Source organism: Scheffersomyces amazonensis, assembly GCF_036850825.1.
Source record: "Scheffersomyces amazonensis strain UFMG-HMD-26.3 chromosome Unknown RJT21scaffold_4, whole genome shotgun sequence".
NCBI lineage: Eukaryota > Fungi > Ascomycota > Pichiomycetes > Serinales > Debaryomycetaceae > Scheffersomyces > Scheffersomyces amazonensis.
The window spans coordinates 903,444-929,890 of NW_027042744.1; the positions used below are offsets into that span (position 1 = coordinate 903,444).

General features: G+C 31.2%; 13 protein-coding genes across 13 annotated transcripts; 7 read left to right on the forward strand and 6 right to left on the reverse strand. All coding sequences in view use genetic code 12, as the record gives it.

Annotated features, from left to right (window-relative positions):
- Positions 1-7: 7 nt before the first annotated feature.
- Positions 8-1,105, reverse strand: WSC1 (Wsc1p; the record flags this gene model as incomplete). The annotated part of the gene is made up of 1 exon (XM_064880277.1): positions 8-1,105. The coding sequence occupies one exon, from the start codon at positions 1,103-1,105 to the stop codon at positions 8-10; it is 1,098 nt and encodes a 365-aa protein (XP_064737924.1).
- Positions 1,106-2,398: 1,293 nt separating this feature from the next.
- On the reverse strand, positions 2,399-4,213 carry RJT21DRAFT_114747 (uncharacterized protein; the record flags this gene model as incomplete). The annotated part of the gene is made up of 1 exon (XM_064880278.1): positions 2,399-4,213. One exon carries the CDS (start codon positions 4,211-4,213, stop codon positions 2,399-2,401), a length of 1,815 nt encoding a protein of 604 aa, XP_064737925.1.
- A 147-nt stretch (positions 4,214-4,360) lies between these two features.
- URK1 (uridine kinase) lies at positions 4,361-6,022 on the reverse strand (the record flags this gene model as incomplete). The annotated part of the gene is made up of 2 exons (XM_064885488.1): positions 4,361-5,832; positions 5,923-6,022. The coding sequence occupies 2 exons, from the start codon at positions 6,020-6,022 to the stop codon at positions 4,361-4,363; spliced, it is 1,572 nt and encodes a 523-aa protein (XP_064737926.1).
- A 79-nt stretch (positions 6,023-6,101) lies between these two features.
- RJT21DRAFT_42772 (DEAH-box RNA-dependent ATPase) lies at positions 6,102-8,773 on the forward strand. Its single transcript, XM_064884526.1, has one exon. It carries the CDS (start codon positions 6,214-6,216, stop codon positions 8,737-8,739), a length of 2,526 nt encoding a protein of 841 aa, XP_064737927.1. The 5' UTR covers positions 6,102-6,213; the 3' UTR covers positions 8,740-8,773.
- Positions 8,774-8,807: 34 nt separating this feature from the next.
- On the reverse strand, positions 8,808-9,821 carry RJT21DRAFT_5412 (uncharacterized protein; the record flags this gene model as incomplete). Its single annotated transcript, XM_064884989.1, has 1 exon — positions 8,808-9,821. The coding sequence occupies one exon, from the start codon at positions 9,819-9,821 to the stop codon at positions 8,808-8,810; it is 1,014 nt and encodes a 337-aa protein (XP_064737928.1).
- A 270-nt stretch (positions 9,822-10,091) lies between these two features.
- On the reverse strand, positions 10,092-10,751 carry RJT21DRAFT_114751 (uncharacterized protein; the record flags this gene model as incomplete). The annotated part of the gene is made up of 1 exon (XM_064880279.1): positions 10,092-10,751. One exon carries the CDS (start codon positions 10,749-10,751, stop codon positions 10,092-10,094), a length of 660 nt encoding a protein of 219 aa, XP_064737929.1.
- A 2,365-nt stretch (positions 10,752-13,116) lies between these two features.
- On the forward strand, positions 13,117-14,748 carry ALT1 (alanine transaminase; the record flags this gene model as incomplete). The annotated part of the gene is made up of 2 exons (XM_064883027.1): positions 13,117-13,267; positions 13,301-14,748. 2 exons carry the CDS (start codon positions 13,117-13,119, stop codon positions 14,746-14,748), a joined length of 1,599 nt encoding a protein of 532 aa, XP_064737930.1.
- A 269-nt stretch (positions 14,749-15,017) lies between these two features.
- Positions 15,018-16,363, forward strand: RJT21DRAFT_42778 (thiolase family protein). The gene has a single exon (XM_064884527.1). It carries the CDS (start codon positions 15,144-15,146, stop codon positions 16,326-16,328), a length of 1,185 nt encoding a protein of 394 aa, XP_064737931.1. The 5' UTR covers positions 15,018-15,143; the 3' UTR covers positions 16,329-16,363.
- Positions 16,364-16,398: 35 nt separating this feature from the next.
- Positions 16,399-17,877, reverse strand: RJT21DRAFT_86167 (succinate-semialdehyde dehydrogenase (NAD(P)(+)); the record flags this gene model as incomplete). Its single annotated transcript, XM_064885462.1, has 1 exon — positions 16,399-17,877. One exon carries the CDS (start codon positions 17,875-17,877, stop codon positions 16,399-16,401), a length of 1,479 nt encoding a protein of 492 aa, XP_064737932.1.
- Positions 17,878-19,519: 1,642 nt separating this feature from the next.
- On the forward strand, positions 19,520-20,643 carry RJT21DRAFT_121227 (uncharacterized protein). Its single transcript, XM_064882027.1, has one exon. The coding sequence runs from the start codon at positions 19,913-19,915 to the stop codon at positions 20,552-20,554; it is 642 nt and encodes a 213-aa protein (XP_064737933.1). The 5' UTR covers positions 19,520-19,912; the 3' UTR covers positions 20,555-20,643.
- A 614-nt stretch (positions 20,644-21,257) lies between these two features.
- On the forward strand, positions 21,258-22,291 carry RJT21DRAFT_121228 (uncharacterized protein). Its single transcript, XM_064882028.1, has one exon. It carries the CDS (start codon positions 21,482-21,484, stop codon positions 22,100-22,102), a length of 621 nt encoding a protein of 206 aa, XP_064737934.1. The 5' UTR covers positions 21,258-21,481; the 3' UTR covers positions 22,103-22,291.
- A 570-nt stretch (positions 22,292-22,861) lies between these two features.
- On the forward strand, positions 22,862-24,538 carry STE50 (Ste50p; the record flags this gene model as incomplete). Its single annotated transcript, XM_064880280.1, has 1 exon — positions 22,862-24,538. One exon carries the CDS (start codon positions 22,862-22,864, stop codon positions 24,536-24,538), a length of 1,677 nt encoding a protein of 558 aa, XP_064737935.1.
- Positions 24,539-24,929: 391 nt separating this feature from the next.
- Positions 24,930-25,427, forward strand: RPL12 (60S ribosomal protein uL11; the record flags this gene model as incomplete). The annotated part of the gene is made up of 1 exon (XM_064884991.1): positions 24,930-25,427. One exon carries the CDS (start codon positions 24,930-24,932, stop codon positions 25,425-25,427), a length of 498 nt encoding a protein of 165 aa, XP_064737936.1.
- Between the last annotated feature and the right edge of the window lie 1,020 nt (positions 25,428-26,447).

Here is a 26,447-nt window from a genome sequence, read left to right on the forward strand (position 1 = left end):
AATCACGTTAATTAAGGGTCGAATCAGGATTAATAACATGTAATATTTTTCTAGAATAGTCAGTTTCATCAGCCAAAGATCCTTCACTCAATCTTTTTCTACCCATTATTGAAGGATTTAATCTTGGATCTACTAAAGCTTGATTATTAGTTGCAATTACATTAGTAGGCATACCATCTGTAGATTGACTATGATCAGATGAAGCTAATTGATCATTTGGATGAACAAATGGATTCATTATTGGCATATCAAGTGCACTATCTTTATTATTTCTACGAGTACCTTTCCCAGTACCACCTCTTCTACCTAAACCTGATGGATTACTATCATAAAATTTCTCTTCATCATAATCATCATCATCATCTTCACTATATCTTCTTTTAATAAACCAGAAAATACCTCCAATAAGTGCACTTAAGGCAACTAAACCTCCTATAACTCCTCCTACAATAGGTCCAACTTTACTAGATGATTTCTTTTTATCATCATTAGAAGATGAACCAGATGTTGAAGGTGATGCAGAACTTGAAGTTGAAGACTCTGAAGAAGTTGGACTTGAAGTAGAGGTAGATTGAGTAATGGTTTTATAAACAATAACACCACTATCATTTGTAGCAGTACTAGTAACAACTTGAACAGTTTCATTATCAGAATCAGCAGAACTACTTGTAGCTGGATTAGAAGTTGTAGATGGACCATTTCCAGTTGAACTGGTAGTCGTTTGGGTGGAAGCAGTAGAGGCAGCTCCTGAAGATGGACCAGTTTCAGCAACTCCTGGATTGGAATTACCATTACCCGCAAATACTTCAAAAGAATTTACTCCACCACAAGTAGCAGAACCATAACCAGCACATGGTACACTACATTGACTTGAACTAACTGAATTAGAACTTGGAAGTGAATTTAAACAGTAACAATCAATACCATTTTTAACAGCAACATAGGCATAACCTTGACACTGACCCGCACAATATGATTGAGTTTGATAAGTATAACTACCTACTGATTTAGCAGATGATGGAAGTGACAGAAAACAGCCTAGTCCATCAGCATTGACTGTTATGGTTGATGTAGTTAATAAAGAAAGTAGAAGCAATGAAAGCATTATGAGTTATGAATTATGAGTTATAAGTTATTATATGTATATAAAGGGGGGATTAATGAAGGTATGGGTTTGGGTATGGGTATATTGAATAGTAAGGAATGGAAAGGAATGGAGTGAATGAAAGTATCAATGAATTAATTTTAATTTTAATTTTAATTTTATAAATTTTAATTTAATTGATATGTAATAGTATATCCTGAGCAAAAACGAAAGGAAGGACTAGAATGAACTCTATTAAAAAAAGGGTAATAGTATTCCAATAGTAGATGAAGAAAAGGATTCAAGTATCACTTATTGGTGATGATAAGAAAGTGATAATGAATATTGGATTGGATTAAACACTGTAGTTAATTAAGAATGTAATCAATCAGTGGATGGATAAATTTCTTTGTTTAGGTAAGGAATGGAAGGAGTAAACAAAGATTAGTTTACAGATCACTATTGTTTCCAGTCACAAAAATCAAAGTGGGTTAAATTATATCTTAATTATATTACCCAGATGAATAAATGAATGTACTGGTTATTATATATGGAAGTTTCAAACGTTACTAACACTCCTCTGACTTAGTCTAGTTCAACTACTACTTTGTTCTGGATAGGTGTCTTTCCTTTATGTTTTAACCGAAAAAAATTTTGAATAATTTTGTAATAGTAAATAAAAAAAAAAAAATAAAAAAGTTTAAAACAAAAGAAACAAATCGGTGGTTTTGGTTTTGGACGTTTCCACACGACTCTCACTCGCCCTTTCTCGCCCTTTTTTTCCCTTTTCAATTCTATTTTTACTTAATACTGAATACTTATTTACTGAATCCTGATTAAAGTTTCGAGCTCGCGACACCACCCACCCTTATACTGTACAGTATGATAATATTTAATATTATAATATTACAATATTACATTTAATATTTAGTTTATACGCGTGTTTTTTTTTCATCCCTTGCATATGTATGGCGTGTTTCTGGTCTAGACCCAAATGGGCCGAATTAGTTGCACGTGAGCTACAGATCGGCTGTGCAAGATAGACGACGGGTAACTGCACTGCATAAATAACTAATTAACTAATTAACTTAATAAATTAAAATGCGGTTACATCTACTAAGACTTTGCATACAATGGTTATGTAAGTAATTTTACTCAAACCATTTTGATTTTGATTTTGATTTTTTCTGATTGGTGTCTCTTTTTGTCGTTTTGTCTCTTGTCTAAGGCCTACCTCGCGCTATCATACTCTTAACTATTTAATTCTAATGTATGGTATGGTATGCATTTCATTAACTATATACAATTTATAAATTATTCATCCTCAGGACGTGCATCTCCTGGATAATTAGGGAATCCATGTCTCATTCTTTCAATACTCTCAAATATAAAATTATGGAGTTCACTAGAATCCATATTCTCTCTAACCTTAGTACGACTCTTCATATCTTTTAATCCAATATTTAACATTTGTTCAATCATTTTCTTATAATCTAAAACTGTTAATTCAACCAAATCTTGATTGAGCTTAAAGTTAAAATCAGGATCTACTTTTCTTCTATATCTAGTATTACTAACCTCAGAAAGACACAGAAGCATCCATGCATATCCTTCTGTAGGATAATATAAACATATATATCTCCAAAATCTATCGAAATATCCAATTAATTTCTTCTTAATTTCTTCATCACTAAGTCCTTTATATTGATTTCTACTAGCATTAATTGCCATAATATATCTTCCATTTTTAATTCTATGATGTAATTTAGATTTAAATGCTACTGAAATCTTTAATCTATTAAGAAAATCATCATTTTCAATAAATCTTTTTAATAATAATTCTTCATCAATCTTATCATATAATTTATTAGGAGTAACGTTATCCATATTATAATGATTGTCTTTATCATTATTTCTTTTCTTTTCTTTACCTTCTAATCCTCTAACTTGCCAATATTGTCTTTTCCTATATACTAAAATTTCTTTAGTAGGATCTTGATATTCTTCTTTAACATGCCCATCTTTAGATAATTTAATATTATAAATTTTTAATAAAATTCTTTTCATCATAATTTCAAATTGAAGTTTCCCTTCTAATTCAAATAAATGCATTAAATTAACTAATCGTTTACTACTAGCAGTAACTTTTAGACGATTTGCCATTTGAGCTATTTCAACACTTCTCCATAAAACTCTTTCATTGTTTTCACAAAATGTAAGTAATGCCGTACTATCTGATAATAACCTCTCATGACCACATCTAACCCATTTAAGAGTAAATATATCTTCCTTTGCAGTAGTATAATCACTGAAATAGACCTTTTCAGTAACTTTTTCAAGATCCAGAACAGTCATAGGTGGTATATTCCAAAATTGAACTCTATTTTCATTATCTAATTGTGATGGTATAATATCAGTTTTAAGAACTTCGATAATTTGTTTCATAGTAAATTTCATATCTTCTTCAAAGGATTTGGCTATTTTCTGAAACCAACTAAGTTCCTTAGTTTTACCATTCAATTTTATAGCGTCTCCTTTAAGTTTTATACGATTTTTCTTTTTAATCAATTCATCAATTAGTGTATTCCTGAATTTACTTACATCATCTAAATTATCAAGCATTTCAGGATAATTGAAATATACTGCTTCAGAATTTAATACTTGTAAAACTGCCACTTCAATAATACTTCTACCAAAATCATTCGCAAATTTTGATAAGTATTCAACATTACGACTTTTCATAGCTTCTTTAAATTTAGATGGAGTATGAAGTATACGAGGAAGTAAAACTGTACTTGGATCGTTGTTGATAACTTTACTATTAGTTTCTCGAACACTTTCATCAAGAATTTGAAGAATGGATTCCAAAGCTTCTTCTTGAGTCCTTTTATGACCTTTAAATGTTATTTTACTTAGTTTAGCTTCATTCTCCACTGATTGTAGAATGGATGGGATGAGGGTAATATCTGCATCTGGAGGTAATTTTGGATGCCTTTTCCGGATTACCTGAATATTCCGTCGTACATAAACTTGAACTCCGGGTCGGATCTTACTTATACTTCGTACAAGCATATCTATAAAAGTTGTACTTGTATATATTGGCTGATATACTAAACATTTGATCCACATTATTACACACATCTGTACGCTACTCTTAACATTTTTTTCCGTCTGATTTGAGATGCACACGACTTTGGTTTTGTTTTTTTGCAATTCACTACAAATTTGCAGTAACAAGAGCTCCAATAATTAAATTAAATGGATATTTTTAATTTCTCATTCAGTTCCAAAGTATAAACTGTCTATATATCTATTTCTAAATGGCCAATCACTATCTCTACATTTTTCAGGATTATACCAATTGTTAGTATTCTCTCCAATATTCGAAAGTTTCCCTATAACAATATTAACATGAGGGAAAACATTAAGTATTCTTCTTAATCCTAATTCAGTAGATAAATAACAACATAATATAATATCTTTTTCTTTACACCCATGATCTAATAAAACTTGAACCGCCATGATTGCTGCAGCTCCACTTATAAGTTGTGAATCAAATAACATAATCTTTTTATTCTCAATATCATTAGGTATAGAATCATAATGTAATTGAGGTTCACCAGTCTTTGAATCACTTTGAATAAGTAATTTCCCAATACTTACTTCGGGAAATGTTTTCTTAATCGATTGCATAAAACAATCACCAGATCGAATAATACTAATCGCCACAATATCATCAATTAATTTCAATCCATGATAATTATTATTAACTAAAATTGGTTCATAATTATTTATAAACTCTAACCCTTTTTCAATTATAAGATTACTGATACGATTGAAATAAAAGATAAAATCAGATCTTTCTGTTTCTTCATCAAATAAAATCGAATTTATACCTCGGGTTTGATTATTTATAGGTAAGATTTTTAAATTATAATCTTTTAAATCAATAACTTTAATATCCAAAGTCTGTAAATATTTCAAATGTTGACTTGATTTAAGAATTAATTGTTTCTCAATATGTTTGATCATTAAATTGATAGCAATTACATTATCTAACCCACGAGGAATAATTAAATCAGCATTATACATGGTTGGATTAACATATTTGACAGCATTAGGCTTAACAAAAGTTTCCCATTGTTTAAGACATCCTCCTAAATCTCTACCTCTATAAAGAATATCTCTTGTTAAACGTCTAGCCAAACAAATATCAAGATCTGTATCTACATAAATTTTTAAATCCATCATATCTAATAATCGTGGATCATATAATGAATAAATCCCTTCGATAATAATAACATTAGCACCATAAATAGTAATGGTCTTATCTGTACGATTATGATGTTCAAATGAATATACTGGGATAGTTGTTTTATGACCTTTCTTAAGTGAATTAACTGTTTCAATAACCAAATCTAAATCAAGAGATTCTGGAGTATCAAAATCAAAATTATTTTCAAATGCTTGTTTCCGTTCTTCTTCAGTTAAGGGATTATAAAAGTTATCAAATGATAAAAGAACTGTCCAAGGTTGATTTAATTCTTGAACGATTTTCTGAGCAATAGATGTCTTACCAGATCCTGAATTCCCTGCTATACCAATAATATAAGGTTCAGTCCATGGTGGAATATATGAGGGATGAGGAGTAGTGGTATTTGCATTTGAAGTAGTTGAAGATTCAGATATACTTGTATTAGCAGGTATTGTAGCAGTAGTCAGGGTAATAGTATCATTGGGTGTAATGTCTTTCAAATGACTCGAATGATCTAAATCATCATTAATAGTATCAATAAATGGAGATGCAATTAATTGATCCGATGAGTTAAAGAATGAACTAGATGAATCATTGTCAGGAGCAATTCGACTAAATCTCCTCGGTTTAGGAACTTTGACCGATAAGTTCGAAGTACTTGGGGATAAATGGTCGGAACTCATAGTTGAGCTTTGTTTGTTCTGAATTAGAACAGTAATAAAAGTACTTTATTTGTCTTATCACTGCCGGTTGGAGATAGTGCTTAAATTATTTTCTTCGGGCGATACTTTTTTTGGTGATGATCCGGTAGTTGAAAAATTCCGGAACCGATGTAATTCGGACTTACAAGTCAATTAGACGGTACTAATAAACAATGTCGGCCATTCAGACCGGTAGAGGGAAAAGAAGACGGAAGTTTGAGGATGAAGCCGAATCTGACGAAGAGATTGAGTTGGCACCTTTGGGCATAGAACCAGTCAATAGTCAAACCTCGACTCAAGACGAAACTAACCCGAACCATCAACCTGAAGTAATACCGAAGACTAAACAAGAAAATATTAGTAATAAATATATAGATCAAGAAGATATATCGACTAATAGTAAGAAGCGAAAGTATGAACTTCTTCATCGTAATAATTATAGAAATGAGAGACGTGAAATTGAATCTGATGCTAAAGGTAGAACCAAATCCACTAATAATAATCAATGGGAATTAGAACAATTTAATAAAGCCAAACAAATAGGAGTATTACCTACAAATCTTGATAAGGTTAATTTGCCTGATAGTGACAAGTATGAGTATGTATTTGATGATTCACAATTTGTTAATTACAATGATAATGAAGATGATATTTTAAAAGGTGATGATGAACCTGTACCTCCTCCTCCTCCTCCTCCTCCTCCTCCTACAGTTAAAGATATTAAAATAAGTTCAATGGATCAAGTAAGGAAATCCCTACCGGTATATAAGTATAGAGAAGAATTTCTTGATGCCATATCGAAAAATCAAGTACTTATAGTTGTTGGAGAAACTGGGAGTGGGAAGACTACACAATTACCTCAATATTTACATGAAGCTGGTTATTCAACAAGTAAAGATGGTCTAAATCGAAAATTAATTATTGGGTGTACACAACCAAGACGAGTAGCTGCTACATCTGTTGCTAATAGAGTTGCTTCTGAAATGGATGTTAAATTAGGTCATGAAGTTGGGTATACAATTAGATTTGATGATAATTCTGGTGATGATACTGTTATAAAGTATTTAACAGATGGTATGTTATTACGAGAGTTTCTTAATGATCCAACCCTTTCTAAATATGGAGCTCTCATGATCGATGAAGCTCATGAAAGAACATTATCAACAGAAATATTATTAAGCTTATTGAAAGATATTATCAAAACTCGATCTGATCTAAAATTAATTATTGCTTCAGCAACAATCAATGCTGAAAAGTTTTCGAAATATTTCAATGGAGCTTCTATCTTAAATATACCAGGAAGAAGATTCCCAGTTACTATACATTATACATCTAATCCAGAAGCTAATTATATACAAGCTGCTATAACGACTATATTTCAAATTCATTTAACCCAACCATTACCAGGAGATATTCTTGTATTTCTAACCGGTCAAGAAGAGATTGAATCAATGGAAGAAAGTTTACAAGAATCCATTATGAAATTAGGTACTTCATTACCCAATCAATTACAGATTTGTTCAATTTATGCAAATTTACCTCCTGATATGCAACAGAAAATCTTTGAACCCACTCCCCCAAATTCTCGGAAAGTTATCTTAGCTACTAATATTGCAGAAACTTCTATTACTATTGATGGTATTAGTTATGTTATTGATCCTGGTTATGTTAAACAGAATGTTTATAATCCAGTTCAAGCTATGGAAAGTTTAGTAGTGGTTCCATGTTCAAGAGCATCAGTAGATCAAAGAGCAGGTAGAGCAGGTAGAGTTGGTCCAGGAAAATGTTTCCGATTATTTACTAAATGGTCATATTATAATGAACTTGAATTAAATGCAACTCCAGAAATTCTTAGGGTTAACTTATCATCAATAATTTTACTTTTATTATCCCTTGGAGTTAATGATCTTATTCATTTTGATTTTATGGATCCACCATCTCATCAAAGTATAATAAAATCACTTGAATTATTATATTCATTGGGTGCACTTAACTCTAAGGGTCAATTAACTAAATTAGGGAGACAAATGAATGAATTTCCTATAGATCCTATGCTTTCTAAATGTGTTTTAACCAGTAAAAAATATGAATGTACTAATGAAGTTATTACTATAATTTCTATGCTTGGTGAATCATCAACACTATTTTATAGACCTAAAGATAAACAAGATCAAGCCAATAGAAGACATGAAAAATTCTATCATGAACTAGGTGATCATTTCACATTACTCAACATATGGAATGAATGGGTCGATACAGACTTTTCATCTCAATGGTGTCAAGATAATTATGTCCAATATAAAACACTCCGAAGAGTTAAAAATGTTAAAGATCAACTTACAAAATTATGTAAAAGATCGGGAATAAACTTAAACAAGAAATCTGATAGTTTCAATCCCCTCTATATCCAGAAATCAATTATAGCTGGATATTTTCCAAACGTTGTAAAACTTTCAATGATGGGTGATTCTTATCGAAAATTAAAGTCAACTGATGGTCAACCATGTCATATTCATCCATCATCTTCAATTCATAGTTTGAAACCTCCTCCAAAATTATTACTATATCATGAATTAGTTCTTACTAGTAAAGAATACATGAGAAATTGTTTATTAGTTGATGAAAAGCTAGTTAAAGAATTTTCTTCACATTACTATTCATTAAAAGATTTAAATCAAATATCAAAGACTAACAAATAAGGTAAAATATATACTCGATTTTGCAACTGATATTTAATATTTAATATTTAATATTTAATATTTAATACTTAATATTTAAATATTTTACGACTAAACAAACTGAAAAAGATATTAAAGGGCTTTTGGGTTGTGGTATGGGATGGTTTGATATTTTGTGATTCGGATTTTCTTGAATTAGAAATGTTTCTATCGTTAGAATTGACAATGATATGGTCCTGTTGATACTGGGATTGTTTACTTTGTTGTGGTATAGGTGTTAATTTAGTTGTAGTTATAATATCAATATGAGAATTAGTGTCTATAGTTTTATTATCTACTGCCTGATTCATATCCTGTAGTTGATTCATAGTAAGTCTCTTTTTGAATAATTCCGCAGCAGATGTAACATAATCTAACTGTTTGGTATCTGGAACAGATGTATATAATAATCTATGACTGTATTCAGTATCTGCTTCGAATGGATTATTATTATTGTATCTTGTTTTGCTTCTAACAGTGGGGTGAACAGAATCACATTCCAGCCAAATTAAACTGATCTTTCGTCTGCAATCATCATAAATTCTTGGGAATAATCGCTTATTTGTTTGATTTATGACTCTATGTTTAGTTAATGTATCGTTATAATTTGAAAACTGATTGTATGTATAATCATCCGGTTCTTTTTCTTCTTCTCCTTCATGTTTAGAATTTTCTATATCTCTATCATGGCGAGTTATTGAATAATACGTATCTATATTAGCTTGATATTTTTCAATCACTGAAGAAGTTTGAAATGATTCGTCTGTAAGAAATGATTCGAAAGAATGGGTTGGCGATTCACCATAAATTACTCTAGATATATATTCATCTTGAAAATTGGGAGTACAGTAGTTGTTGCTAATATGTTCATAATTAAATTCGTCATTTGAAGTACGTTTGACGCCAGCTAATTTGGTTGAGCTCTTAGGTTTCTTTAGACTTAGAAAGCTTTTAAAACTAGATGATCTAGTTAATTTTGGTTTAGGAATTAAGTTTACTGACGGTGGGTCTTGTTCGGTGTAGAATAGTCTTGAAAGACTCTTTGATTGTCGTAGAATTGTCATAGTTATAGTAGGTCTATTATCATAGAGAGAGATTAAAAGAACTACGAAAAAAGCTGCAAAACTTTTTTTTCCAAATATGTTATTGAGGGTATATACAAATTTATGAAGATCCGGTAAAAATATGAAAGGGGACACTGGAAACGTCCACTAAATAACAACGAAAATGAAATGATTAAATAGAAACGAATAATAATAAATAATAAATATAATAATATATGCTAATGAAGTGAAATTGGAATGCATTATGTTATGAGTCTTAAAGTAATTAAGTTAATCAATAACTTTAGGGTTCTCAAATTTAAGGGCAATAGAATTCCGTCTATGATGATTTCTACAAGTCTTTGACTCTGCTATAGACATATTGCTGTCTCTACTGCCATTAAATTTAAAATCAGGATTGAAATAATGTTGGTGTGAACTGTTTAGGCTATCCCTTGAACCCAATAAATTGGACATTGATTTTGTGCTGGCAGTGGCTTTGGATCCTGCCAGACTTATGCTTTCAATCGATGATTTTCTAGAATCATTAATTATACGAAGTTCATCATTAAAATTATTTAAATCGCATAATGAGACTCTTCTTCTAAATGTTGGTGATGGAGCAATAAAGTTATTTGGACTTGAATTATATTTATTACTGATGGGTGGCTTCCCATTTAATGGTGAAGGAGTCATATTAGGCATTGAATTTGATTTATGTAAATCAGAAGTTGATTCCGTCGTTGATCCTGAGTCGTGCAATGTATAAAATGTAGTTACAGCATTTGGTTTAGAATTAACACTAGCATTTGCACTAGCACTATTCCCCATTTCTGTTTCACTCGAAGTAGAATAAACTAAGAATGCATTCAAAGGATTATTAGAAGGACAATCCACTGGTGACTCAATAGCTAATGAGCATCGTTTATACTTACTAGTATTGTGTGACATTATGAATATAATAGTTAAGTTATATTCAAAAGTATAATCTTATTATTATCTGTAGTAGTAGTTATACTATTAGTAATTAAAATTAAATAGTTATTACAGTTTTTATAGGATCACTAACAGTTGTTGTGTAGTTATATAATGAAATAATGAATGATTTGGATATACGATGCTTTATATAAATATAGTGTTACTTTTAAGTAATAGCACAAAAGCAAATACCCCTTTATTGTTAAAAATATTATTTAAATTTTGGGGTAAAAAAAAAAAAGATCTTTGCTTAGTTTAAGTTAGCCTTGCTTTAGAAAATATATGGAAATTCTAGCAAATGAAGAAATTATTAGATAGTATTTGGATGGAAATTTAATGAGATAGAATTCATTAATGAAAAGCAAGCAATTTAGGGGTGATGTCAATCTAAAAGTTAAAATTTTAATGATAATTGAAATTTCAACAGTGCAAATAATATGGGAAAAAGAGGGGAAATTATTGATAAATAATTGTGATGAGTTGATTTGAATAATATGGAAATAAAATTATACCAAAGAACTAGAACTTGTACCAGAACAATAAACAAGGAATAAAACTGCCTTTCAAAAACTGGGGAAATGAATGTAAGAAAAATTTTTGGTTGTTATAGATGTATTGTTTTAAGATATAATAATAATTATTTTATCGAAGGGATGTGTGCACTTCTTTAGATAAGTTTAGACATATAATTAGGGATGAAAAAAAGAGGAGATGACTTACTACTTATACTAGGTATTAAAGGGGTAATCATACAAGATTACATTTATTTTATGTTACAGTACATAAAATATATGCTAGTGAATATGTGCAATATCCTCACTTCACAGAACAATGATACGAGATGGGCATATAAGATATAATAAATAAGAAAAAGAATAATGAACAAATACGCTGCACTTTACTTCCAATAAATAAATTGCTCAGTATACTGTATGTTGCATAACATATGACGGGACAAGAAATTTTATATCGTAGCAGTAATTGTAGCCTGGAGACATAGTACAATTTCTATCCATAATTCTGTATATAATGGTCAACCATTATTGATCGTATATCATGAGATGTATATAATGTCTATGATGTATATTGTTTGTAAATACCGTTCCTTTCTTAATAGGTTGATCTCATCGTACATCAAATTACATGTACGATCCTTTCTCGAATATTACATGTATATTTATATTTATTCACGTTTAGCATAATACGTCGTAATATACGTAATACTGAGCCTTCAGGCTTCTAAATGAGTGGCTTTAAATTGAAATATTACATAATGCTAGTTATTTAATAGGGCATCTCCAGCCAGCCCTAATCAGCTCTGGGGTTTACCTTAATCCTGGTACAGGCGCACTACTTTTCTGAATATCATGATCACTCTTTTTTTTAGACAATATAACAATCTTACGACTTTATTTATTATATTTCTTTATTTTTATTATATTTATTATATTGATTCAGTTAAATAGATTTCTTATGTATGATAGAATTTTTGGTCATCGATATTCACAGATACTTTAATAAGTATCTTTCTTATCATTTTCTAATACTTTTTAATTTAACTTCTGTCACGATGATAAGTGCACGTGATGCGGCACTTAAAGTCCGAATTCTACTTATGTTATCTTCAATGTAATTCGGAGGAAGAGATAAACAAAAAATTTTCAGTTTTAGTTATAGCGACGTCTTTCTTTCCTCTCTACTTAAGGTATCAAGTTTTTCTCTACTTTGACTTCTGTAAAGATCACGGAAACATTACTTATAAAGTAATAAAATTCAAATTTTGTTTAAATTAACTCAATTGAACTCGAATTTTGAAGTTTTCGTTCTAAAAGTTCACGAACATAGTTAAAGGTCAATTCATTTCATTACATCAAGTACTTACTACTCATATATATATATATATATTGTACTGATTGTTATTCATTTATCAAACTTTTGCTACCTTAATAGTCACTTATTGTCTCTAAATATTTTTATATAATCTTTATTAGAAGTGGTACCATTTTGTCACATAGAAAATTTTCACTAGCCTACAAAAGAATTTTCCCTCTAGTGCCATTTACCCCATAAAATCTACCCCTCATTAACCGAGAAGAAGTCAAACTAAATTTTTCAAAATATCATTCAACCTTTGATTCAGTTAGTTAATTAAACTTTAGGCCTTTGTTATCTCAAGTATAGTAACTAATTACTGATTTCCGATATAGCAAAATTAGTCATTACAATTCAATTATTTCCGAATTTAATTTTTAGTATTAGTATTATTTATTTCATTCTCGTTTACCTAGTTTATTGTTGCTGATCAATTTTTTTTCTTTACTTATATAAATATCAAGTCATGTCTTCAACTACTACTTTAGTCAAATCAGGACTTATCATTCCTGCCAATACTGTTGGAATTTTATACTCATTCATGACTTCAACTCGTGTATTATCTCCACCAAGAGTTGCTTCTCCACTTCCACATCATTATTACTTTTCTACATCAAGTCATTCAAGATCTCCATTGACTTTTAAACCAGCTGAACCACTTTCAATTAAAGATATTAATCAACAAACAGTTCAAGCTAATTATGCAGTTAGAGGTAAAATTCCAATCATTGCCGACGAATTAAGAGATTTAATTGAAAAGAATCCTGCTTCTCATGGTTTACCATTCAATAAAATTATTAATGCAAATATTGGTAATCCTCAACAATTAGATCAAAAACCATTAACTTGGTATAGACAAGTACTTTCAATCTTACAATATCCTTCCATCATTAATCAAGTGAATTTTCCTCAAGATGTTAAGGATAGAGCCATTAAACTTTTAAATAATATTGGTTCAATTGGTGCTTATTCTCATTCTCAAGGTGCTCCATTAATTAGAGAATCAATTGCATCTTTCATTACTAAAAGAGATAATGGTCATTATTCAGATCCTCATAATATCTTTCTTACTTCAGGTGCATCAGCCGCTGTTCTGTATTTATTACAAATATTATCATCTGACTCACAATCTGGATTCTTAATTCCAATTCCTCAATATCCTTTATATACTGCTACTATTGCTTTAAATAATGCTGTACCAGTCGGTTATTTCTTAGATGAAAATAATAATTGGTCAACCAATCCTGAAGAAATTAGACGTCTTCTTGCTCAACATCCAAATATTAAATTTAAGGCTCTTGTTGTTATAAATCCAGGTAATCCAACTGGATCTATTTTAACTCGTGATGATATTGTTAGTTTAATTGATATTGCCGCTGAATATGGAATTGTTCTTATTGCTGATGAAGTTTATCAAGAGAATGTCTTTAAAGGTGAATTCATTTCCATGAAACGTGTTTTAAGTGAATTACTTGAAATTAATCATGACAAATATAGAAATGTTCAATTAGCATCATTACATTCAACTTCTAAAGGTGTATCTGGTGAATGTGGTCAAAGAGGTGGTTATATGGAACTTGTTGGATTCCATTCTGAAGTTCGTGATGTATTATTTAAATTAGCTTCTATTAATTTATGTTCAGTTGTTTCAGGTCAAGCATTAATGGAATTAATGATTAATCCTCCTAAGGAAGGTGATGAATCATATCCATTATATAAATCAGAAACTTCATCTATTCATCGTGACTTACAAGCTCGTGCTGATTTATTATATAATGCCTTTTTAAATATGGAAGACATTAAATGTAATAAACCAATGGGAGCAATGTATTTATTCCCTAAATTAGATTTTGCAGAAGAAGATTATCATTTATTATACTCACGTGCAAGACAATCTAATTTACAAATTGATGATATTTATTGTATTGAATTATTAGAAAATACTGGTATTTGTTGTATTCCAGGTAACGGATTTGGTCAAGTTCCTGATACTTATCATTTAAGAACTACTTTCTTACCTCCTGGTAATGAATGGATCGATAGTTGGGGTCAATTCCATAATAAATTCGTTGCAAAATATAAATCAACTAAGCATTAAGAGCCCCCATATATCCCCTTATATATATGTATAATGCATGTATATATATATATATATATATGGTGTATATATATACATGTGTGTATAGTTGTATTAGTATAAGATATTTAAAATAAATATTAACTAACCAAACTAAAATTAGATCTTTTAATTCGGAGTTATACGCATTCGGTTCGGCTTTTGTGTCACGAGACTCAAGTCCGATAGCTTATACGATAACTTTCCATACATCGTCGTATAGTTGTTGTAATTATGTAATTATACTATTGGTGCAAAATTACTTTAGTATACAATATAAAAGCCTTTATAAATCTCTTACTAAGAATTAATATAATATTTTATAATTATACAAAGTATTACTTCATTCTTTTTCTACTGTTGTAAAAGTTAAACAAATGTCAGTTTATATAGTTGCTGCAAAAAGATCACCAATTGGATCCTTTGAAGGTTCATTATCATCCCTTAGTTCTGTTGATTTAGGTGTCCAGCTTGTCAAATCATTTGTTAGTGAATTTGATCAAGAACTTCCTATAGATCATGTTTATTGGGGATCAGCTTTACAAGCTGGTCTTGGTCAAAATATTTCAAGACAAGTTGCCATCGGAGCTGGATTACCAACCTCAACTATTTCTACCACTGTCAATAAAGTATGTGCTTCGGGATTAAAAGCAGTTATTTTAGGAGCTCAAGATATTTTATTAGGTGAATCTGAACTTGCAATTGTTGGTGGTAGTGAATCAATGTCAAATGTCCCATTTTATCTTAACGGGAAAACAAGAAGAGGCGAATATAAATATGGAAATATTGAAATGATTGATGGATTACAATATGATGGATTGACCAATGCTTTTGGAGAAAAGTTACTTATGGGTCATGCCGGTGAAAAAGTTGCAGAAGAACTTGGATTCTCTAGAGAAGATCAAGATGAATATGCAATCGGTAGTTATGAAAAGGCAATCAAAGCTTATGAAAATGGCAAATTTGTTAATGAGATCATTCCTGTTGAAATTAAAACCAGAAAAGGAACTATTACAATTTCTAAAGATGAAGACTTAAATAAATATAATGCTGAAAAATTGAAAACAGTTAAGTCGGCATTCATCGAATCAGGTACTGTTACTGCTGCAAATTCACCTTCTTTGAATGATGGTGCTGCTGTCTTACTTCTCTGTTCAGCATCAGCTCTTACCAAATATAATTTACATCCAATTGCCAAGATTAGAAGTTATGGAGAAGCTGAAAGAGATCCAATGGATTTCACCATTGCTCCTTCTCTTGCTGTTCCAAAAGCTTTAAGCAAAGCTGGTTTAACTGTAGATGATATTGATTATTTTGAAGTAAATGAAGCCTTTTCGGTAGTCGGAATGGCTAATTCAAAATTATTAGATATCCCTTCTCATAAATTGAATGTTTATGGAGGTGCAGTTGCTTTGGGACATCCATTAGGTTGTTCAGGTGCTAGAATCTTAGTTACTTTGGTTAATATTTTGCAACAAGAAAAGCTTACTTCCAAATTAGGTGTAGTGGGAATTTGTAATGGTGGAGGTGGTGCCTCTGCTATTGTTATTGAAAAGGTTTAATTAAGTTTATTAAATTATTAAATTTTTATTGTTATATAGTTATTTTACATATATTCAATGAATCAATCAATTAATCATAATGGTAAATATTACCCAAAGTTATAGATTTAACAACAGTATAATCATCAATACCGTATAATGAACCTTCTCTACCAAAACCAGATTCTTTAACTCCACCAAATGGCATAGCAGCATCGGTAAAAATCCCGGTGTTAACTGCAACCATACCTGATTCCAAATATTCAGACATGTACCAGATATTATTCAAGTTTTCTGAAAAGACATATGATGCTAAACCATATGGAGTATCATTACACCAACCTAACACTTGTTCCTTATTGTCGAATTTAATTATAGCTCCTAAAGGACCAAAAGTTTCTTCACTAACAACTTTCATATCATTAGTCACATCACATATGACAGAAGGGGCGTAAAAGTTCTTACCTAAATGAGGTAATTTACCACCTTCGATCAATACTTTAGCCCCTTTATCAACAGCATCCTTAAAATGTGATTCAACCTTCTCAATAGCTCTGCCATTGATTAAACATGCATGAGTCACACCTGGTTCAAACCCATTTCCAATTTTAAAAGATTTAACCTTTTCAGCGAATTTAGTACAGAATTTTTCATAAATTCCTGATTGAACATAAATACGATTAGCACAAACACATGTTTGACCCAATGATCTAAATTTAGAAGCAATTGATTGTTCAACAGCCCAATCAAGTTTAGCATCATCGAAAATAATGACTGGAGCATTTCCTCCTAATTCCATTGATAATTTCTTTAATGTGGATGATGATTGTTTCATTAATAATTTACCTACTGGGGTAGAACCTGTGAAACTAATCTTTTTTATTATTGGAGATTCACAGAACCTCAATCCAATTTCTGGAGTTGAAGCTTGACTAACTAACACAACATTAAAAGTTCCTGGAGGAAATCCAGCTTCATGAGCTAAATAACCTAATGCTAAAGAACTTAAAGGAGTTTGGAAATCTGGTTTTAAAATAGTAGTACACCCAGCTGCAAAAGCAGGAGCCAATTTTCTAGCTCCCATAGCAGAAGGGAAATTAAATGGACAAAGTAATCCAACAACTCCTACTGGTTGTTTATAAGTCATAACTTTATTATTATGATTAGCAGGTTGTATGGTGTGACCATAAATTCTTTTTGCTTCTTCAGCAAACCATTCAAAGTAAGAAGCAGCATATTTTATTTCTCCAATTGCATCAGCAAGACATTTACCATTTTCCCAAGTAAGAATTTTAGCTAAATCATCAAGATTTTCAATCATTAAATTGTATAAATTTCTTAACCAAATTGATCTTTGATATGGAGAAGTATGTTTCAATTTATCAAATGCTTGTTGACTGACTTCAAAGGCATATTCAATTTCTTCTGGAGTTTGATCAGGTAATTCAATAATCAATTCTTCAGTAGCTGGATCGAAGACTTTAAAAGTCTTGGAAGATTTGGATTTAATCCATTCACCATTTACAAATGGTCCTGATCTGACCAAATTAGGATTCTTTAATTCGACCATCTTGCTTGGTACGATTATTATTATTATTCACTTAGATAATAGTGAAAATTCTATTCATTTTATATGTCCCCCAACTTTTATCTGAATGCGCTAAGCGACACCCGCCGCCCGCGGATAGCCTAATTAGGCAGTTGCGATCCTAATCAACTAATTGGCACTCTCTCTATTGAATCTTTTTCATAATTTTTAAAAATTTATATATAATGGAACAATCTATGATTCGGCAAGATTAAGATCTTCAACATTTAAAGACTATCAACATGAAGTTGGTGTATTTGATATAATCATTGTGAATAAAAGATCAAGTTCGAAAATACTATCTATTTGCGACAATTATAAGCACCATAAGATCAATTAACATCACTCCTTCTAGATTATTAATACAATAGTACTTGTATAAATTCCACTCCCTTTACATTAGTATTCTGTAGAGGTATGCTGTAGGGACATGTTTCATGTATTTTTGGTGTTGAAAGTTGAATTTTGAAGAAAAGAGTTCATTAAATTTTGAAAAACTGCTTCTTGGAATTTAGATACTCAATGAGCAATCAAGAGAGTGATTCTGTCTGAATCATTTGACTCTTTACGTAATAAGCACATCTTAATTGCTTAAATAGGACATCGGCAGAATATTTATTTCAACATCTATTAAATAATACTAATTCTCTGCAATGAACAGATTAAAAAGGGCAACTGATTTACGATGTCAATGGTCAAAGTAAATGAAGTTGTAAACGGTGTAGACATTAGCGTAAACCATTCATCGCTAATGAGTTCTCGATAAACCGACGGTCTAAATGTGTCCGTATTCATTAAATGGGTGCAAAAGTGGAGGCATATACGATTTCGATACCAGTGGAAAGAGTTCCCCCCTGAGAAGTGCCGCACGATATACAATATTCTAGAAATACAAGCACTATTGTTGTAACAGAGTTATATGCATTTACGTTATCTAAATAAATAAAAATGCGGCCGTAACTTCAGACCGAAAAATAATTCAGAAAATAATTGATAGAGTGTTATTGATGTGGAGGATACTAAGATCTTCTTAGCGTTACAAATTTCACATTCAATTGGTGGGGAACAATGATATCCGTTATTTAGTCATGGAAAATGTCAACGGTAAAAAATATATTTGTAATTAATAATTATAGTGTGATGGATTTTCTATCAAGGAGGTTACTGTGTAACACTTCTCACAATGGCCTGTAGGTGGAGTGGAGTTGAGTGGTACGAGTGACCACCATAGTAGATTTACAATATTAAAGTGTTTCCTCCGGGGTTTTAGTAGTTTCTAATGTGAATAGATGGCACGTGATTACTTCATAACCAAGCATTCATCCGAATTTACTAACTAATTGGTAAAAAATTCGGTGATAATGGGCTGACATAGCTTATGATTAATTCGATCACTACCAACAGTGACTGAAAGATAAACATTTAGTAGTGAATAAATTTACGAGAACTATATAGACCGAGTGGCGTTAGTGGTGGCAATTCATCGTTTAATGAGTCAAATAAGGTTTCAATTAGATCTTACACTAGCTATTGGGAAGGAAATAACGATGGAGATAACCTGTATGTAATCCGAAAATCGGCTGCTGCCAAAATAGGAAATGTAGCTTAAACTTTTGTGTTCTGCAAAAAAAAAGCAAAAAAATGCACAAAAACTTTAGTAATAAACACCGAAAAATTCAATTCTAATTTATTATTTTTCTACTGTTAGTAGCACTCTGCTCCGATGATTTAAGCGCAAATTACGGAGCTTAAAATTACGGCTGGCACAATTACGCTTACTAAATTCCTTCTGTTCCGTTTACAGTATGCAAAAAAAGAAAACACCGGACGGTCATGTTTAATAATATATACCGAAAATTGTTTTAAGGTACATTTGACTACAGATATTATTACGATCCGGAACTTTGATTCGAAACATTATAAGTATAACCTCAAATCTTTCATTTTTTTCAATGGTTTATTTATTAATTTATTAATTACATATATATATTAATAAATTGTACTGCAACTGAGTACAATGGATACTTTACCAATGAAGATGTTAATGTACGTCTTAGATCCTACAAATATTCTTAAAGTTGTCCCAAGAAAGAAGCTCTTAAAATTTACAGCACATAATAGTAATAGCCAAGTGGAAGAAAAGAGAACCCTAAAACGAAATCACAGTTCAGATTCAAACACATCAGTAAGAAGGAAAAATACTGGGAATAACAATAGTCGTAGTCATGGTAGTCGGAACACTGTTCTTACAAGATCTCAAGTAACTAATGCCAATGTAATATCATCATCGAGTGCTTTAGCTCCTAAATACAAACCGAGGACGAATTCTGGTGGCAATGTAACAATGAGTCCGATGTTTTCACCACCCCAATCTCCATTTTTTGACGGCATATCTTTGGCATCTAGTAAGGAAGAAGCCATTGAAGAAGAAGATAGTTATTCAATTACTGATGACCATTATTACGTACATCCATTCGGTCAAAACAGCAATTCCTACACTTACGATATTGGATTAAATACGCAATCAACGTCAAGAAGCAGAACTCATGAAGATGTGGATAATTGTGATGATGTTTGGAGTTATAACCCTGAAGCGGGACACACGGTCATTTTAAGCGATGAAGATATTGAAAGTCAGAAAAAGGTTAGATTTAGTTGAGTTTAGTGGGTCATTTATTTATTATTTATTATTTATCTATTTATTATAGGGTATAGCATATATTTATTAAGGTTTAAAGATTATAGACATTTTTTTTATATATTCCTGTTGTAGGTTCGTTTTTTTTGCCATCATTTCCTGGCAGTATAAGTTAATTGATATATTAATCATCTCTAAGGAATTAAACGGAAGTAAGCGTAATTTTATATTATGCATTGCATACTCTCCCGCTATATTTCTTATTTCTTGGTATACTTATGAAACGATCGGACGGCTATAGAATTTTACATTTTTTCTTAGCCGACCCATATTTGGCTAATTAGCAGCCCATAAGCTTCGTTTAACGTATGTTAATAATAAAACCGCTAAATTAAATCCCTTCTTATAGACGTGTGATAAACATATGTCTAAAGTTTAAAATCAAGTGTAGTTAGGAATATAAGTTCAGGCTCTTCACGGGTGTAAGTGAAACTTCTTCGGTCTTAAAAAGTCTTGCACAATGCTCATCAAAAATTTAAGACAGCATCACAGAAGACTAATTCGCAACAAACCAGTGATACTTGACCGGTCTTAACAGCCTAAAAGCTGTACGAAATAATATGGCAAGCTCGGTTAAATCATTTACATCAAAATGGACTGACTACGACCCACTTTTCTTTATAATTAATCATAAAGAGTCAATCAGAAATAACTAGTTTTCGGGACTTCTTTGTTTGTTTTTTTCTTAGAACATTGTTTGTTTCCGGTTTCCGTAGTTTTTTTATCTCCACTCTTTTCCTCATTTCAGTCGTTTAGCTCGCTAATTTTTAATGAGCAAATATAGTTTGTGTATTATAGTTTTCGTATTATATATACCATATGTGATCCGAAGAATATGAGATCTAAGCTACCAAATTTAAGAAAAGCTGTAGTTAGTATGAAGAGCAAATGGCTAATATAATCAGGTCTACCGGTCACAAAGTCAGGAATATTTTGACATTTAGAAGAGATAATACTGACGACGATAATAATAATTATAGCATTAAAAATAATAATAATAATGACTCAATTCGGAGAGTCTCGCGAATAAGACGTTCACTCCACTTTAAAGATCCTACCTCTTATGAATCGAAGCGTAGTTCGGTGGCGATCAGAGATTCGATTGATCCTAATCCTCATTTAGATAATTTACAGTCTTATAAACTGAAACAAACTAGAGTTAAATCATCGATTCCAACAATCATTACAACTGAAGATGCAAATGTTCCAACTGTAAGTTCATCACATATGCTTTCAATGCGACGGTCAGTATCGTATCAACCAACGAATATTTACCATAGTCATAATATCATTCATTATACTCATAATCATAATCATAGTCATAATCAAAGTCATGATCGTCATGTCGAAAACGGATCTATTCACAGTCATGTTAATGGTCATGATCACAAACATAATGGATTGGCAAGTAGGTCGTCTTATACTTTAGACATGCCATTGTTGAACGTAAGTACTAGTTTAACTATGGGAAGTGCTCAGTCATCACAGAACAGTACAATTAGTAAATAAAATAAACAAAATATTCTTTTGTATAGTTGCAAATTTTATCTGACGCGAATTTCTAGGCTACCCTTATTAATTATGAAAATCACGTGATTTTACTAAGTATAATCAAAAGTTAAAGAATATTCTATTAGAAACTCCTAAATAGCTATACATAAAGTAGTACAAACACCAATACATCCTCTCACACTTCGTCTATTTTAGACCATTTCATGGGAATTGAATGTTGTAACTTAGGCTGTATCACCTATAAATTCTCTATTTCTTACAGAACACAAAATTTTAAACAATACCGAGAAAAGGCGTTCATTTTTTCTGAAACAATTTAAGGTATTTTAAGCCTTATGGAGGGACAATGTCAAAGTAAAAGTAAACGATCTTATTTGATGTTAACGTGAAATTCTCACTTACACTAACCACAAGTCAGCCCAACTTATATAATCACCAACTTATCCTTTATCAATATTATTCAGCCTTATCTTCAGTTCCAAATCCCGAAATTATATCCTAAATCAGTGATTTAAAGCCGGCATACTATACGACTGTGAATTGTGTGAATGTTTCATAAGACTATGCACTATCAATTTTGATCCATTCTCAATTATAACTGAACAGATCAGATCCTATGGTAATTTAACTGAGATCCTTTATTTCATACTACTTTACTGTTTCCAGAGCTTTTAAATTTCAAATTCATTTTATCGTTATCTCACCTGTTTCCCCACTTCGTGTGTATAGGTGATCCTACTTACGTTACTATTCATAATGACATCTCCACTAATTAACCATGAATCATTCCTCAAATGGGATCCTGCTCAAGTATCATCCTATATCATTTCAATCTTACCAAATGAACAAGATCAAAAGTTAATCGGTACAACATTCTTAGATCAAAACATTGAAGGATCTTTACTACCTTTTATAACCACAGATCATCTTAAAGAATTAGGAATATCTAAACTACAAACTAGATTGCTTATAAAACGTTCAATATCTGACTTAATTACTGATCACTACTCAAAACATCCTCCTCAATCTTTCAATGATCCTGATTATGAATTAAACAATATTAACATAAATAATAATTATGTCTCGCTAGAATCCCTTTCTCTTTCAACAGTGTTAATTAAAGATATGATTAAAAAAATCAATGGAATCTATCAACAACATACTAATGTACAGCAACAAATTCAATCGGGTGAACCATCTCCACAATCACCCACTAATCAGTCTCAATTAGATCTTAAGAAATTGAACGATAATTTCATAAAATTGAAAACAGATCTTATACCAGTCATTCGACTTCTTAAAGATACATCGAAGCCTTTACCAACTCCAACATTAGATCCGGGTCCAGCCTCTAATTTCGATTATCTTGATAATAATGGATCAACAGCCAATGACGATTCTACTTTAACTGGTCATAAAAATATATCAAGAAGTAATAGTGTGAATTCAAGTTCAATTGGACATACTTCATCGTCTACAGCAATATCAAGTACAACTTTAGCATATAATAATAATAATAATAATAATAATAACAGTGGTACTGTGAATGGAAGTTTAAATTTACCTAGTCCTACATATTCTAACAGATTCTCGACTGCATCAGTTCTTTCTATGGGAACAGGAAAAATTATATCACAAACTCTACCAAAAGTTTCATCGCATAATGATTTTAAAATAGTTAGTGTTTCAAACAGTGGTTCCAATAGAAACCTTCAAGATCTTGCCAACAATAATTCGACTCCTGGTTCTGAGTCAGTCACAAATGGTAATGGTGAAGTTTTAAGACCTAAATTGGTGAAAGCTTTAAGTGGTAATTTGCCTCCACCACTTTTAAAGTCACTGTCTTCAACTGCAGTATTATCAAGTATTCATGATGATTCAACAGCTATTATACCACAAACAGTAACTGCTTCATCAACTCCAGCACAGGGTTCCACCACAACTACCACTCCTACGGGGCTCCCAAAAACAACAGTAAGTCCAAAAGCAGCTACAACTACAAATGGATCGGCAGCACCTACATCGAGTAATTCTAATGGTAACACACATCCAACAACTACTCCTACACATACTACAAGTGCTACAACCTCTTCACACAGTAATGAACCATTAAAACAATTACGTGCATCTACTGAAGACTCGTGTCTTAAGATCTTACAACAAGCCATGAAAAGGCATCACATCCCTCGAGATGATTGGTCAAAGTACGTGCTTGTTATTTGTTACGGTGATAAGGAAAGAATCCTTAAACTTGGGGAAAAGCCTGTAGTAATTTTCAAAGAATTACAAGAATTGGGAAAGCATCCAGCAATAATGCTTCGACAACTAGCTACACCAACTAATGAAGATGATACTCATGGTAATGATGATGTAAGAAACCCAATGTATAAAGACAGTAGAATTGGCGATGAAATCCCTGGAGGTACTTTATAGTATAAATGTATATATGTAAATATATATATATATATATATAATGTGTATATGACTTAATTAGCTTTACCACTGCTTTACTTGTAAATAAATTATATGAATAATCCAGTAGTGTATTGCTGCAAATTGTAATACGTTAGGGTTGAAGCCCTTGATATACGTTCTTTGCACGTGATTTAATTTTTCCCTAATTAGTGTAATAGCACTATAAAAAGTAATTTCCATTAACTAATACTCAAATTGTTTTTGTCATGTGACCGTTTTGTACAGGATTCATACATTAATTTTTTTTTCACTGTGAGCATTAGCCAGATACGTTAAAAAAATTTTTGATATAACTTTCTAATTCTATCACTTCTTGATACATAGACCATAATAACTCAATAAAGTCAAGATGCCTCCAAAGTTTGATCCAAGTGAAGTTAAGTTCCTTTACTTAAGAGCCGTCGGTGGTGAAGTTGGTGCTTCATCTGCCTTAGCTCCAAAGATTGGTCCATTAGGTTTATCCCCAAAGAAGGTTGGTGAAGATATCGCTAAAGCTACCAAAGATTTCAAAGGTATTAAAGTTACTGTTCAATTAAGAATTCAAAACAGACAAGCCACTGCTTCTGTTGTCCCATCTGCTTCATCTTTAGTCATCACTGCCTTAAAGGAACCACCTAGAGATAGAAAGAAGGAAAAGAATGTCAAGCACTCTGGTAACATTCCATTAGAAGAAATTTTCGAAATTGCTAGACAAATGAAAGACAAATCTTTCGGTAAGAACTTAGCTTCTGTCACCAAAGAAATCTTAGGTACTGCTCAATCTGTTGGTTGTAGAGTTAACTACAAGAACCCTCATGATATCATTGAAGCCATTAACGCTGGTGAAATTGATGTTCCAGAAAACTAAACTCAGCAAATTAAATTGTATCTATATAAATAATAATTATGTGTTTGTTTCTTTAATAGGGTTTTTTAATCAAATAACTTTAACGTTTTTAGAGAAAATTTGTTGATTTCCATTCCATTTCATCCAATTAATTTATTCATTCATCATATTCATTCATCCTTTTCATTATCTTATACTCAACTACATTTTTCTATTCATACAGTCATCAGCAACTACTTGAATTAAATGACTCGATTTATTTATTCATTCATTCATCCAACCTGATTTAATTGTGAGAAGTGGAATGCTGTAAGTTCTCTAATTGAACTAAAGAGATTCAAAGAAGGAAAAGATTTCCAATTGTCAAAATAGAAGTTGAAAATAAGCATTTATCCATGTCATTGAAATATCATTCAAGTTTTAAGTGTGTGTCCATTAATAAGCATTATCTCTAAAACCTCTATATTTTTGAATGTTTGCCAACACTCTGGTACTAGATCATTATTATTTTATATCTTGATATAATAGATAATGCCGTATTTGGTTCCTATTTTGGTGCAAACTAGAATGATTCTGATTTATTAGGCAAGCTGACTACTCACCATTATAATCCATCTTCCTCTATGGTTATGATAGGTCCATTTCATTAGCTTTCATCATTTTTTTATGGGTTTTTTTTTCATATATATTTACAGACACACAATGCTTACTTGAATTGATTATTCTGACAATAAATATGCTTTTTTTACTTAACTATTTTGGCATGAGGTTATCATCTTATCTAGGTATCCTTTTAGTGATGTAGTATTTAAGCTATATTTTACTCTTTGTGATGGATCGCCTGGTAAACATTATGTATTCACTATGGTTGGGTCAAAAGTTTATGCGTACTTAGTGGTCATGGTTCAATATCTGTTTTAGTGGACTTTGCTTGAACAAGAACAAATGAAAACGCATGCTTTCAATTGATACTCTAAAAATTTACAATTATCAATAGAGACAGTTAATTGTTAACTAAGGGGTTGACCGTCAAATTGCAAA